The 13,890-nt window shown below is 32.5% G+C and overlaps 1 protein-coding gene across 1 annotated transcript in view; it reads left to right on the top strand.

Annotated features, from left to right (window-relative positions):
- Positions 1-4,516: 4,516 nt before the first annotated feature.
- The window catches only part of LOC126886585 (signal recognition particle subunit SRP72), a 112,078-nt gene continuing 102,704 nt past the window's right edge, over positions 4,517-13,890 (top strand). Inside the window, exons 1-4 of the mRNA XM_050653537.1 lie at positions 4,517-4,743; positions 5,948-6,065; positions 6,202-6,463; positions 6,703-6,893. Coding sequence (XP_050509494.1) covers positions 4,635-4,743; positions 5,948-6,065; positions 6,202-6,463; positions 6,703-6,893 — 680 coding nt within the window. The 5' untranslated portion in view covers positions 4,517-4,634. The remainder of the gene's footprint in view (positions 4,744-5,947; positions 6,066-6,201; positions 6,464-6,702; positions 6,894-13,890) is intronic.

Below are 13,890 nucleotides of genomic sequence, written 5' to 3'. Positions count from 1 at the left end.
ATATCTCAGAATATTACTTAGAGTTGTTTTTAATAAATAAAACCCAACATACAACTTTAATGATGAAAGTTTAATCAAATATCAATCCCACAATACATAAATTATCAATCCAAAGAAGCGACAAGATAAATTCAAAATACAAGTGAAGTTACACCTTTCTTCACATTTTTGACACGTTATGTCAAAATAAAGGAACTTTTATTAAAATAAAGGTGTCCTCTAATTTTCCTTAAATACAGGCGGCCTGTATTTTATTAAAAGACAAAAATAAAAGACGCAATACTGCGCATGCTTATATGTCAAAATAAAGGATCTTTTATTACAGGTCGACTTAAAAGACGTTGGCAGAGAGATATCGAAACTCGGAGTTAAAAGTTCCTTTATTACAGGATCTTTTAATAAAGGACAAATACAGGACATGTGTAATGAGAGTTATCGAAAAGCAGTTTTAAGGGATCTTTTATTTTGACAAATGACATTAAATATTTTTGTAAATATAAAAATAACCTTATAACCTATAAATAAAATTCTATTTGTAATCGTAATCTCGTATAAATAAGACCATAGAAGAGTGAATAAGACCTTATTATAGAGATAAAAATTAAAATAAGAGTAAGAACAAGACAATTAAGAATAAGATCATTGAAAAGAGTAAAACGTTGAATTTAATTATTTTGTCATTTAAAGAACAACATAACCCATAATACTTAAACCATAGTACAACATGAAAGTGAAATTAGAAATACTATGTTATAAGGGAGTTAAGGAGTTGTTAAATACTTTTGCATATTATGGGTATACGAAATGGAGAATTTATGGACAATGTATCTGTTAGGGAGCAGTTGAAGTGCTGTGTAATTAATCACAAATTGCTTCAAGAGCTGTTATTGAAAGAACATTTTGTATTTTGAAGAGAAGATTTCCAATATTAATATGTGAAATAAGATGCAAGTTATATTTAAAGAATAATATGAGCTTGTTCAGTTTTACTAGTTTTACAGTTTCATTGAAATTTGCACTAACAAATATGAAGGTGGTGCGATTTAATCGAACAAGCTTTGTTGTTTATTTGGGTTTATATTTATGACTGCCGACACTAAATCCATTCGCCAAATCGAACATGCTGTGGCAGTACATTTTCAAACAGGAGCAAATCTAGTGCAACTACATTTTGTGTGTGTTTGTTTGTGGTAAAATTATTCGCAATTTAAGGCAAGTTTAAATGGTTAATGTTGATAATTTTATTTTTATTGGACTGCAGTTTGCTAGTAAAGTTATAAATAAATAGGTGTAGTATATATATAGTTTAATATTGGTGTCTGATGTTAAGTATTTTATTATTAGCAGTTTTTTAATAAATTTATAAATACATATTAATGTTTGATTTTACGTATCCTTTAAAATATGTTATATCACTTTCCGTTAAAAGGACTTCCACAACTAGCAAAAATGTATGAACAATTTGTTTTAACGGGTTTTGTAGAACCGTTGATACACAGATGCGTTGCAGAGCACATATAGAAAATTAAACAGATTGTGGATGAGTGGAATGCCCTATACAAAGCTTGAACGCCACAAAAGCGACTAAAATCCAGGAAAAGCTTCCTTGGAACAGTGCAGGATGAGTATTTTCCTCTTCCCTAGGTTCAATGAACCAGACAATCTCTAGACCTAGACTTTAAAACATGGAAAACTATAAATAGGATAAGACCAGGGGTCGCTCCAGTAAAATTAAACATTATAAAATGGAGGAAAATAGACCAAGCTGATGTGAACTGTGACTATGGAAAAATACAGAATATGGAACATCTTCTTACATGCAGAAACTATCCTTGTACCCTCGAAGATTTGTGGCTCGGCAACAAAGATGGAGCCGACATAGCCCAAAACTGTGTTTTAAAGGACAAAAATAATAGATGAATTAGCTTTATGGTGGATGAATTATTTTGACAGTATATTTAAATAAACAAAAGCTGATGGCACGAAAGTGTAATACTTTTGGTTCAAAACGATATAGATTCTAATACATCAAGGATAAAAAATTTCAAAAATAAATACTTAAACCACTTAAATCTTTGTTTTATTGTATGAACCCGTTTATATTTTAATACCATTTATGTTATATATCTGTTGAATTGAACTCTACCTTTGAATGCAGAATTTGAACAAATCCTAAACTTTTCCACAATGTCTCAAGTATGATACTTGTGCATTCAAATTAATTGAAATTAGGTAGGTACATCTTATATATCTGTAATAAAAATATTTATTTCTATACAAAAATGTCTGGAGTTTAAATGAGTTGTAAAGAAATTCTATGTCTGATTATTGTACCTAATTATTAAACACTAAAATTATTTACAAAAATTATATTTAAATTCCTGTTTACAAACTTTTTCTAATAACTCAATGGTCTTAAATATTCTTTTTTATATTGATTTGGGTCAAAACATTAATAATCTATATCTGAGAATAAACTGTTATTCCTTTATTTAGGAGTTCTTTTTAATAAATAAAACTTCAACTTAGATCAAAAATATCCAGATGTGATAAAAACATAAATAGAAGTGAAGTTAGACGACTTTCTTTTCTTGTTTCTTCACATAATTTGACAAATATGTCACATTTTTGACACGTTACGTCAAAATACAAGATCCTTTATTAAAAGATTTTTGTCCTTTATTTTTCCTTAAATACAGGCGGCCTGTATTTTATTACAGGACAAAAATAAAGGATGTGATACTGCGCTTGCGTATATGTCAAAATAAAGGATCTTTTATTAAAGGACGATGTTAAATGGGGTTTCGATATCTCTCTAATAACTCTCTAATGGAGAGTTATCAAGTAACCCTAGGAGAATACGGTAACGCTATTTTACTGTATACTTTACATGTTATTTATAACGTTACCGTATTCTCATAGAGTTACTTGATAACTCTCTAATAACTAGAATTTATACGTTGACTGTTGATTATTTGTTTTTTATTTTTTTTATATTTGTGTTAAAATATTTGCATTATAATTATCTTCAGTTTGATCCATTGTATTTTCTGTATTTTCCTCTATTAAAAAATTATGCAATATGAAACCCAAAGTTATTCTAAATATATGGTTATTAGTAGAACAGTAGTCCATACCAAACGCTATATTAAGTATCAATAAAATATTTATAAATAATACCTACAAAACACAAATAAATTCATCAAGACATAAATCATATGAATCATATGATCTCATTTTCAGCCGCCATTATGACATTTAGAAGTTTTACCAGCAGGTTTTACGTTTTTGCTCTTTGCGAGTTTGCGCAGAAATTGGCGCAGTTATTAAGTTGGATTTATAGTTTGACGTAGCGTAGACGTAGACGCAACGGAGACGTAAGAAACGGACTGGAAACGTAAGAAAATATTATGTCAATTTATAGTTCGACGTAGCGGAATTTTTGCGCATGAGTAGAAAGAGTAAACAATGGGTGCATTCAGCAGACGCAATCGCTAACTAATCGATTAGTAATCGATTTGTGATTTACATGCTGAATGCCACAATTTATGTGGCATTCAGCAGAAAATCACTAATCGATTAGTTAGCGATTGCGTCTGCTGAATGCACCCAATGACTTAATTCTGATTCAACAACATAGCCTATAAATTATGCGAACAGTAATAAACAAACTTTGTGTTTATTTATTTATACTTATACTACTATTTATTATTATGATAATATTTATCTGTTTTGTGTGTTACATGGATTAGGAAATAAACGAAGATATGCTCCTTGGTGCCGCATGCCGTGGGATTTCCAACTATTTTGTTTCATTTCTTATCTTTAAAATGTTTATTGGATTTACCTATCGTATAATATGTGTATATAACCCCGAATTAGGCTAATAAACAACTCATATTTATCTGAAATATTGAAATGACTCTATGATATATTTTTATTAAATTAATAACTTAACATCCATTGTATTCAAATAATTAACAAAATTCAAATATGTTGATAAACAACTTTATCTTTACAAAATTGATGAGGGCGTGTCCACTTTGGGTGACAGCTGATAGAACAAAATTCTTAATTTTGATTGGCCAGACGTAAGAAACGCACTGTAAAAGATGAAAGTTGGTCATCTCTTCCGTTATGTTACGTTTCTCTTATGTTCCGTCAGGCGCTTGCGTTCATTTATAAACAGGAGTACACAAAATTCGGTGTTGATCTTTTCCAGTGCGTCTACGTTACGTCTACGTCTACGCTACGTCAAACTATAAATCCGACTTTATTGTACAAGAATCTGTGCCTGACACAAATTCTTGTATCGTTTCTGATATCGTTTCTTGTATCTGTGTATGACACTATACATTTTTTTGACATATCAGAAACGATATTAGAAATGATACAAGAAAATGCATAGTGTCATAGAGCCTTTACAGTCGTTTGTTTCGAGCTTCTGTCATATGTCGTAATCCGTGCATATTAATATTATACACAGATTATACAACATATGACAGAAGCTCGAAACAAATGACAGTCGATGAAAAGCCCTATTGTGGCAATGTGACAGAGGTAATGTGTAACGTGTTACTTTTTTAAGTTTGATTTACATATTGTACTAATTTTAAAGTTCTAAAATACAAAGAATGGCAGAAAAAACTATAAAAGACAAAACAATAACATCATTATATGCAGAGTTAAATAAATTTAATCAAAATGGGGAATACGAAAGGTCTTTGAAAACATCAAATAAAAGTGAGTACCTTAATTTTAGTCTTAACGGTAAATTACTTACTAAATAATGTAGATTTTTTATAAAGTACCTACATAAATATGTCAAATATTTTAATAAACTGAAACAATATAAAAAATTTAGATCAAATCATTATCAAAATCAGTTTTATCAGTATGAAAAATGGAACCATAATGCAAGATTTTTCATCATAGTCTATTACTCAATAAAAAATCATGTCACACTAGCAGTAGAGTAATAAAATTGCTTTGTACCATCTCATAATTCATTCAATCCTCACCACAACACCTCAAGAGGTAATGGCGAAATTACAGGGGTTCAACCAAATTGAATCACTTTGGTTGAATGGGGCAAAAATGAAAGCAATGCTATCTACACGGTATCTGAAAAGTGAACTGTTCAACACACTTGAAAGATAATGTTGAATGAAGTAGTGCTTTTAAAAGTTAATATGTGATCATTTAATAAAAGAATTATCGAAAATTAAGCAAAGAAAATGCCATCTTTAGTGAGTGCGATCATGGGTATTAAAACCAAAACAACTTTGGAACAAATATCATCTATGGAACAGCCGAATTCAGTTGATGGTTTTATCTTCAACTCTTCTTTAAGTGGTGTCTCCCAATCAGAGGTTGGATATCATCATCACTATGGCACTTGGAATTACACAACTTTCCATTTTTATCCGTTTTACATGTTTACTTTGCAAGCACATTGCTGATAGCCTTCTAGAGAAATAAATGATTCTTTGCAGATGGTAAGTTGATTGATAATGGTTTATGGCCTTGACAGGAACCATGGAAAAAAATGAGAGTTTATTGGTTACACTTTTTATTAAACGTATTCAACACAGTTAGCAACTGAATGGATACCAGTTACACACAACCTTTCTTCTTCGAAGTCGGAACTGTAATGATATAATGTGTCTCACAGGAGACATTCGCACGCTCTGGGCGACGGTTACATATAAAATAGGTTTTGGATGAATTGGTAGGCTTATATTTGAGTGTCGACATACAAACGTATTTGTACAAACAAAAATAAGTGTAAAACGGAACAAACCATTAACCTCTATTTGAAGATTTACATTTGTAATGAATTGCCAGTTGCAAACAGATAGACTTAAGAATAAATAATTTGCATTTTTAGATTATAGTGTTATAGCACTCAATGGTTGCATATGGAAATATATACTTTTTGTTTTAGTTCTGGGTGTGGCTCCACATGAATTTTTAGCTTTCCAGTGTAAAATGGTGTGTCTTATTCACCTATCACGTTTTGAGGAAGCCATTTCTTTGATGAACAAAAATCCACAATTTTTACAGTAAGTTTATGAGTCTGTGGTTTATGATTGTTTTTTTAAGCAATTTTGGTCCTTTGTTGATTTATCTCTCCACCTTTTTTTCATAAAAGGTTAATATTTATTATTTAGTTAATCATATTATGTTAAATTTTTCCAGGGAAGTAATATTTGAAAAAGCTTATAGTTACTATCGTGTTAATAAACCAGAAGAAGCTTTAAAAACAATTGAATTAAGTGAGAATGAACTGGATTTCCGTTGCAAGGAATTGAAAGCTCAGATTTTGTACAGACTTGAACAATATGATAATTCTGTCTCTATATACAGAGACATCATTAAAAATATGCATGATGATGATTATGATGATGAACGGTACACCAATTTGAGTGCTGCAATGGTTCATCTGAAGAATGAAAATGCGGTATGTACCACATTTATTATATTGATTTTTTAAATATTTATCTGCTGGTTATATATTACATAATATGTGCAAATTACTTTAATATTCCTGTTGGTTCTGTTTTTTGGGATTATATTTGTTAGGCTTTTTGGGTAGATGGGTCTCCAGTTAACCTAACAACTAATTTAGTTCTAAAAGAATAATTTTCCCTCTGTAGTTTTTAAAAATTTCCTTTCTAAAAAAGATCTTTCTCGTTTTAGATGGATACAATTAACGAATTTGTTGAGAACACTTATGAACAGTGTTATAACAAAGCATGTTTATTAATTGAATATGAAAACTATTTAGAGGCTGAAAAGAAACTCAAGCAGTGTGAAAAGATGTGTAGAGAGATGTTGGAGGAAGATGAAACTACCGAAGAGGAAATTGACATTGAATTGGCGCTTATCAGGTTTGGAAACACATTAAAAATTAAACATTTACTTAAGCCTTTAGTGCAGTGGTGCTCAGACTTACACTGCATGGGATCTACCACATAAACTGCAAGCGTCCAGCGATCGACTGCTATTAGCAAAAAAATTTGAAAATAAAATACTTTATTTCACATTTCTATTTGATAAAAGGTTATAACTACAGAGAGTTGTAATTAAAGATGTTTTTCATCTTAATTTTACATGGATGTTAATGCACTTCATGAAGTGCATGGCACTTCATATTATCCACAAGTTAGCGCAGTCTCCACCTTTCCCATGTGTATTCGTTCTGTGAATCGTGATCGACTTCAAAAACTTTGGCGATCGACTGGTCGATTGTGATCGACCGTTTGAGCACCGCTGCTTTAGTGCATTGAGTGAATATTTTGGTAAATATTAAGAGCATTAAATGTATTTTTCTTAATTATACTTACTTTTGTATTAATGCTCCATTTTTTCTTTGCATTGCTTGTGCACATTCCTCATTGTACCAATGTTAATTTTTTTTTCACGCTCGTTTCTTCCGATCATTTCAGTTGATACCTCTTCCAATATACCCTCCCTTCAATAGTTATTAATATCTTCACTATACCATCTGTACAGTCCTCTAGCTTACCTTTGAGACTTACCGCAAATCTTTTAGCTGTCTCAGGGTTTTTTAAGATTGTTATTTGAAAGTCTGCATTAGAACACTCTTGTTTTTTTTGCATGAAGTAGTGGTCTGGGTTTGTTTGCCTCGCACCTTACACATCTGTCTATCACATCGCTTATGTGTCTTGCTCCGAAGCCCGATCTGATATCGGACGATTGATAGGAGAAGCAATTCAGTTCGACGTTGGCAGATATCGGATCGGAGAAATACGGATCCAGTGTAGGTGCAGCCTTTTAATACTATGAGTTTGTTTTTTAATCTGACGTCGGATCGGAGAAATACGGATCCAATGTAGGTGCACCCTAATCCAGCATCTCCGGTACATGAGCAGTTATTATTGAATACTTAAATAATATATTATCTTTAATTACTATTTTGCACAATGTTGTTGATAGGTTGGAAATCTAAGGTACTTTACTCTTTTATTGACTATGATGCCTGTTCGTAATTTTTGTTCTGCTGGGTGGCAGCTATAATAATAATAATAATAATCTCTCCTGTGGGAGTTTTTTGTCAGTTCTTCTATCAGGCGCGGCCAACTGCGAATGGGGGATGCTTTCTGGGTATTCGTAGCACCAATACCCAGAGAGTAGCAGGGATACTTGCAGTGGAACAAAAACTGACACCTGGCAGTAGGTATAAAATGCACACCCATTAATATGGAGAATTATGGTTTATGTTTTAGGATCGCTGCCTGGGGATCGCCAGGGCACGTCTGGAGCCGGCGCTGGACGTGACAGCATGCGGGAAGTCGGTGGCAGGGTGTTGAGGAGGCGGGCCCCTGTCATACAATCAGCTACAGCCCAACCACAACCACAAGCGAGCGAAACAACAAGAGCTCCACCTGCCGAAGGTGCTGCGCTGGAACATCAGCTGGCACTCACTCAACCGGGACGACCGAGGCAGCGCATGAAATGGACTGTGTCCATTAATGAAAACATTTTGCGCTTCTACTACAAGGTGACAAACCTCGCTCAAGAAACAATCGGCTACTGACAACAGCTGTATGCCGAATTTTGCAGGACGTACCCAGATATTCAAGTATCGTAGCAACGAGTATCAGACCAATACCGGTAATTATAAGAAACAACCTTATCCCAGAGACTAGACGCAATACCATCAGAAGCGAAGTCGAACGGGAGATTCATAACAATGTAGTAATTGAAGATCAAATCCCTGTTGAAGTTCATGAGCAGATTGCTGAGCTTGCCATACAAGAAGCTCAACCTGAGAATACAGAGCAAGAAAACAATGGTTACGTGATAACCTGGTAACCGAAATGGCACATGCAGTACAGGAGTTTAATGGAACAAACCCACTTAGCAGACCACCGCTACCACGAATAAACTCTTGTAAGTTACAAATTGTGAACACTGAAGTCCTACCCAATTATGTCATAGAAGCCCACACATTAGAATATTTGCACATGCTAATCTACTGTGCAGCAACAGCAATTGCTAATGTAATGGGCATTAAGATCAGAACACGACGGGGTACTAACAACGGAAGTCCTTCGGTAAGAAAAAATTCTAGTCATCAATTCATTTTTTAGAGTTCGAGACTAGTCTAACGAAATTCCCTGAAATGTACAATGCGGTAAAACCATAAAATGAAGTTATGGCTGAATCAACTGTTTTGTTTTCGTTGCCTAAAGATGACATAAACGAAAGGTTAATTTGTGATGAGGACGCAAACGGCTATCGATTGCTGACAGTTGATGAAATCGTTGAAATGGCAAAACAGAGGCTGACGAAACAGGTTCAGAAGCTGACACAAAATTGGAATTTGACAGTGACGATGTCGATGATGCTTTTGCAACTGACAAAGATTTGATTAAAGATGCTAGAGAAGCTGCATCGCACATGCACCCATTCATCGAGTGGTATTCTCGGCAAGAAGAATTCAATAAAGTAGATTGCATGATCTTACGCCGATTAAGAAATTCAGCCCTTGTAAAATGTTAATCATCAGTAAAGCAAACAAAGATTTCAAAATATTTTAAACCAAATTCGACAATATTAACACGAACACAAATTCCTCTTATATTATAAAACAAAACATACAAATAAAATTTGAGAGTTGTATTATCAATTTTTAACTTTTTTTAATGTTCTGTTGACCATCTTTTCGATTATCCGTCATACCCTTGGTCCGGTGCCCTGACGGATAATCGAGGTTCTACTGTACTGAGTAGGGATATTGGTCAAGTCACCGAATATATACGAGGTGTAAGAAGTAGAAAAGTCATCAGGAGAGCTGATGACTTTTTAGGCTTTATAATTCATTGCATTATAATTCATTGTATGTAAAAACATTGTATTATTAATTTATTTATAAATGACATAAATAAAAGTTTCAATTTAGCTCAGTTTCTTCTATTTGCTGATGACCTTAAATTATTTATTTATTTATTGATTTATTTATTTATTTACGGGATTACCCCCATTACAACACATACAGTATAAAATCAATCTCTGTAATATCTACTAAACTAGAGTAAAATAAATCTTAATTACATACTTATTAAACAAAAACGAAATATTAATAGTTATCCATTACACATATTACATCTATTACATAAATCAGTTCAAATAAACAAAAAGTACCTGTCAAGCTCTTTTAATCCGATTCTTAAAACCAGCCAAGGAGACACCAAACATTTCCAAGTTATTCTCGTTTATAATTTTTAGTGTTCGCTCAATGGGCGAATGCATACATACCATAGTTTGTCCGATGAAAAGGTATATAAAACAAATCAACATGTCTGAGACTTCTGGAGGGAACATATAAATTAATAGATTGGAGAAGTTCAGAACAACAAATTAAACCATTTATTAATTTAAACACAAATACCAAATCAGAGTTATCTCGTCGAGTTTTTAATAAATTCATGTTGAGTGTTTTTAAAATATAGGTATAATCATGATTAGTAATGCGTATGTTTAATTTGTATGCACAATATCTCAAAAATTTATTCTGCAATCTCTCCAACGTAGTAGAATGAGCTTGGTATTGTGGAGACCATACAATAGATGCATATTCCACTTTAGATACAACCAAAGCATAATATACCGTTCTTAAAGCCCCTACAGATAGTCTCAGACAGTTGCGAATGATAAAGCCCAAAGATTTTGATGCATTTACTGTTACACCATTTATATGTTGCACAAAACGCAACTGCTCATCAAATGTGACTCCTAAGTCTTTTATTGTTTTAACATAAGACAATTCATTTTCATTAATTGTGTAAGAAGTATCATATTTTTTATTACCTCTATAAAAGCTTATATAACAGCATTTAGCAACATTTAAATGCAAAATATTATTCTCACACCAAATACTCAACCGGTCTAAATCTTCTTGAATTAATGTTACATCAACATTTGAATCTACGGATTTAAATAATTTCAAATCATCTGCAAACATCAGGAAATCGCAATTTCTAAAACACTCTGATATATCGTTCACAAATATATTAAATAACAAAGGTGAACAGTGAGCTCCTTGGGATACTCCTGATGTCACATGAATTATATTTGAATTAAAACAACCTACTCTCACCTGCTGTGTGCGATCTCTTAAAAAGCTATTGAACCATTGTAAGGATTGATGACTGAAGCCAAAAGCATTTAATTTTCCCAATAACATGTTATGATCTACTCTGTCAAATGCCTTGGAGAAGTCAGTATAAATAGTATCCATCTGACTTTTATTCTCCAACGCGTTTAATATTTTTTGTTCAAAGAGTACTAAATTTGTTACCGTTGATTTATTCTGAGAAAATCCATGTTGTGTATTAGACGCTCTTTACAATAAAATTTTAATTGATCGTGCAATAGTCTATCAAAATGTTTTGGTATAGAGGATTGTTTACAAACGCTTCGATAATTTGTTATGTCTTGTTTATTACCTGATTTAAAAATTGGACAGATATAAGAGTGCTTCCATAAAGTTGGGAAAACTGATGTCTTTAATGATGACTCAAAAAGAAGATATAAAGGATTAGTTAGTGAATATATACAGTTCTTTAGAAAGTAATCGGGAATACCATCTGGACCACTGCTTAACTTATTGGGTAGGGATAAAATGTTGTTGAAAATATCTTTCACTGATATTGAAAAATTAGGTATAAAAAGATTGTTGTTTCCCTTTACTTCCAAGTTATTAATATTTGATTGTGGCGAATAAACTGTTGAAAAAAATTGACGGAAACAGTTTGCAATCTGTTGTCCGTTTGTTGCTATAGCATTACCATAGTACATACTGTTTGGTAAATCATTTGATGCTCTCTTACTGTTTACAAACTGCCAAAAGTACTTAGGATTACTGCATAAATTATGATTTACTTGATTCAGATAAGTGTTATAACATTGATTTGATAGATCCTTACACAATCTCCTAAGTTCTGAAAAAATCACATAATCCTCTTGATTACAGGAAGCTAAATAATTTTTATGAGCAATTTTTTTTCTGTACAACTAAATAACGCAAGTTGGCATCAAACCATTTTGGATAACTAGAAGTTTTAAATCTTTTCACCGGTACAAACAATGATAGTGACATATTAAGTATGTTGTAAAATTCTGTTAAAGCATCATCAACATTTGACAAATTCAAATGGTCTTCCCAATGTATCATTGAAAGATAGTTATTGAGACCTTCATAGTCTGCATTTACAAAATCATGATAAAATTCAGTATATTCTAATGACTTACCTCGATGTTCACACAAACTAATATTGTAAGTGTAACTTATGTGATGATAACTATTTTTAAAAATCGGATCTGAGGCTTTTGCTACTTGTAAATCACAAACATTTGTAAATATTAAGTCTAAAAACACATTTCTTTCATTTGGAATATTAATCATCTGGAAAAAATTCAAGTACCCATAAAACTCAGCTAAGTACAATGCATGTGAACCTTGAGGACAATTCACCAAGACACCTGAATGCACATAATTTCACATAATTACCTCTGATTTGGATCGCTACAATTTGCAATCAGATCTTAATGGTCTTGTGGAATGGTGCTCACTTAATGGTATGGGCTTAAATGCCAACAAATGCCATGCTATAACTTTTACTCGACTGAGAAACTTTGAGAATAATTCTTACTATATACGGGACACTACGTTACAATTAGTTGACTCAGTTACAGATCTGGGTGTTATTCTTGACACTAACTTGAATTTCAACCTACACATTAATAGCATGGTTTCTAAGTCATTAAAGATGCTTGGCTTTGTTAAAAGATGTAGCTATGACTTTACGACTGGTCGTTCTTTAAAACTCCTTTATTGTTCTTTGGTTAGACCGCACTTAGATTATGCATCATGTGTTTGGTCACCTCAATATAATTGCCACATTAATAAAATCGAACAAGTTCAGCGTAAATTCTTATGTTATTATGCTTATAAGATGCATCTCACTGGTCAAAGTTATGAGTCTTTACTGCAAACTATTCGACTTGACTCATTACAGAGTCGTCGTCAGTGGCGTACTGAGCATGGTTCCGCGGAACCAGGGCCCGGGGCCCGCTCTAATACGCTTTTTGTTTCTTTTTTTTTATAATTTGATGGGGACATTTTGAACTACACAAGTACACACTAGGAAATGTAACTGCTTAATAAATTTTAATTTTTGTGTAGGTAATTATAAATAAAAACGAATAATACCTATTTATCAAAGAATTTGAAAACAAAATGTATTAAGAAACATAGGGAACGCTTTTGTCAGGTTGTGTACTCTTTTTACCTGCTTAAGCCGAAACCCTGCTTTCAACACTTGTTTAAAGAATAACCGCCTGTACCTACTAACCCAAACACTTGTATTTATATCAGCACGATCCATGAATAGTTGTTGTAAACTACAAAGTTGTAGAAATTTGGAATTTGAGATATTCAATGTACGTTTTATCCGGGCCCTGATTTTAAATCAAATTTCGACACTAAACAAGTCGCTTTCAATATGGCGACGTCGAAATGCGACTGTGCAAACCTTGTGGATTTTAGTTGAACTAACGAAATGACGTCACGAAATAGCGACTATCGAAATTAATACCGACTCCAAAAAAGTGGTTGATATTATAATTTCGATGTCGAAATTATTTGACACGGAGATGAATGAATGGCCAAAAGCGAGTTTAGTTTAGATGTGTTTTGTTTATTTCTTGCAAGGAAAACTAAAGCAAAAGGTATTAATATGGCTGAGTTTAATTGAAATTTGCTTGTTTTGAGGAATTAGATAGAATAGTATTAAATTAGAAATATAATAATTGAGAATGTCCACAATAACATGAATCATCAACTCAATGAAAGATGTA

The sequence above is a fragment of the Diabrotica virgifera genome, chromosome 6 (assembly GCF_917563875.1).
Source record: "Diabrotica virgifera virgifera chromosome 6, PGI_DIABVI_V3a".
NCBI lineage: Eukaryota > Metazoa > Arthropoda > Insecta > Coleoptera > Chrysomelidae > Diabrotica > Diabrotica virgifera.
The sequence above is the reverse complement of the archived record's forward strand: the minus strand, read 5'-3'. Positions and strand labels throughout refer to the sequence as shown.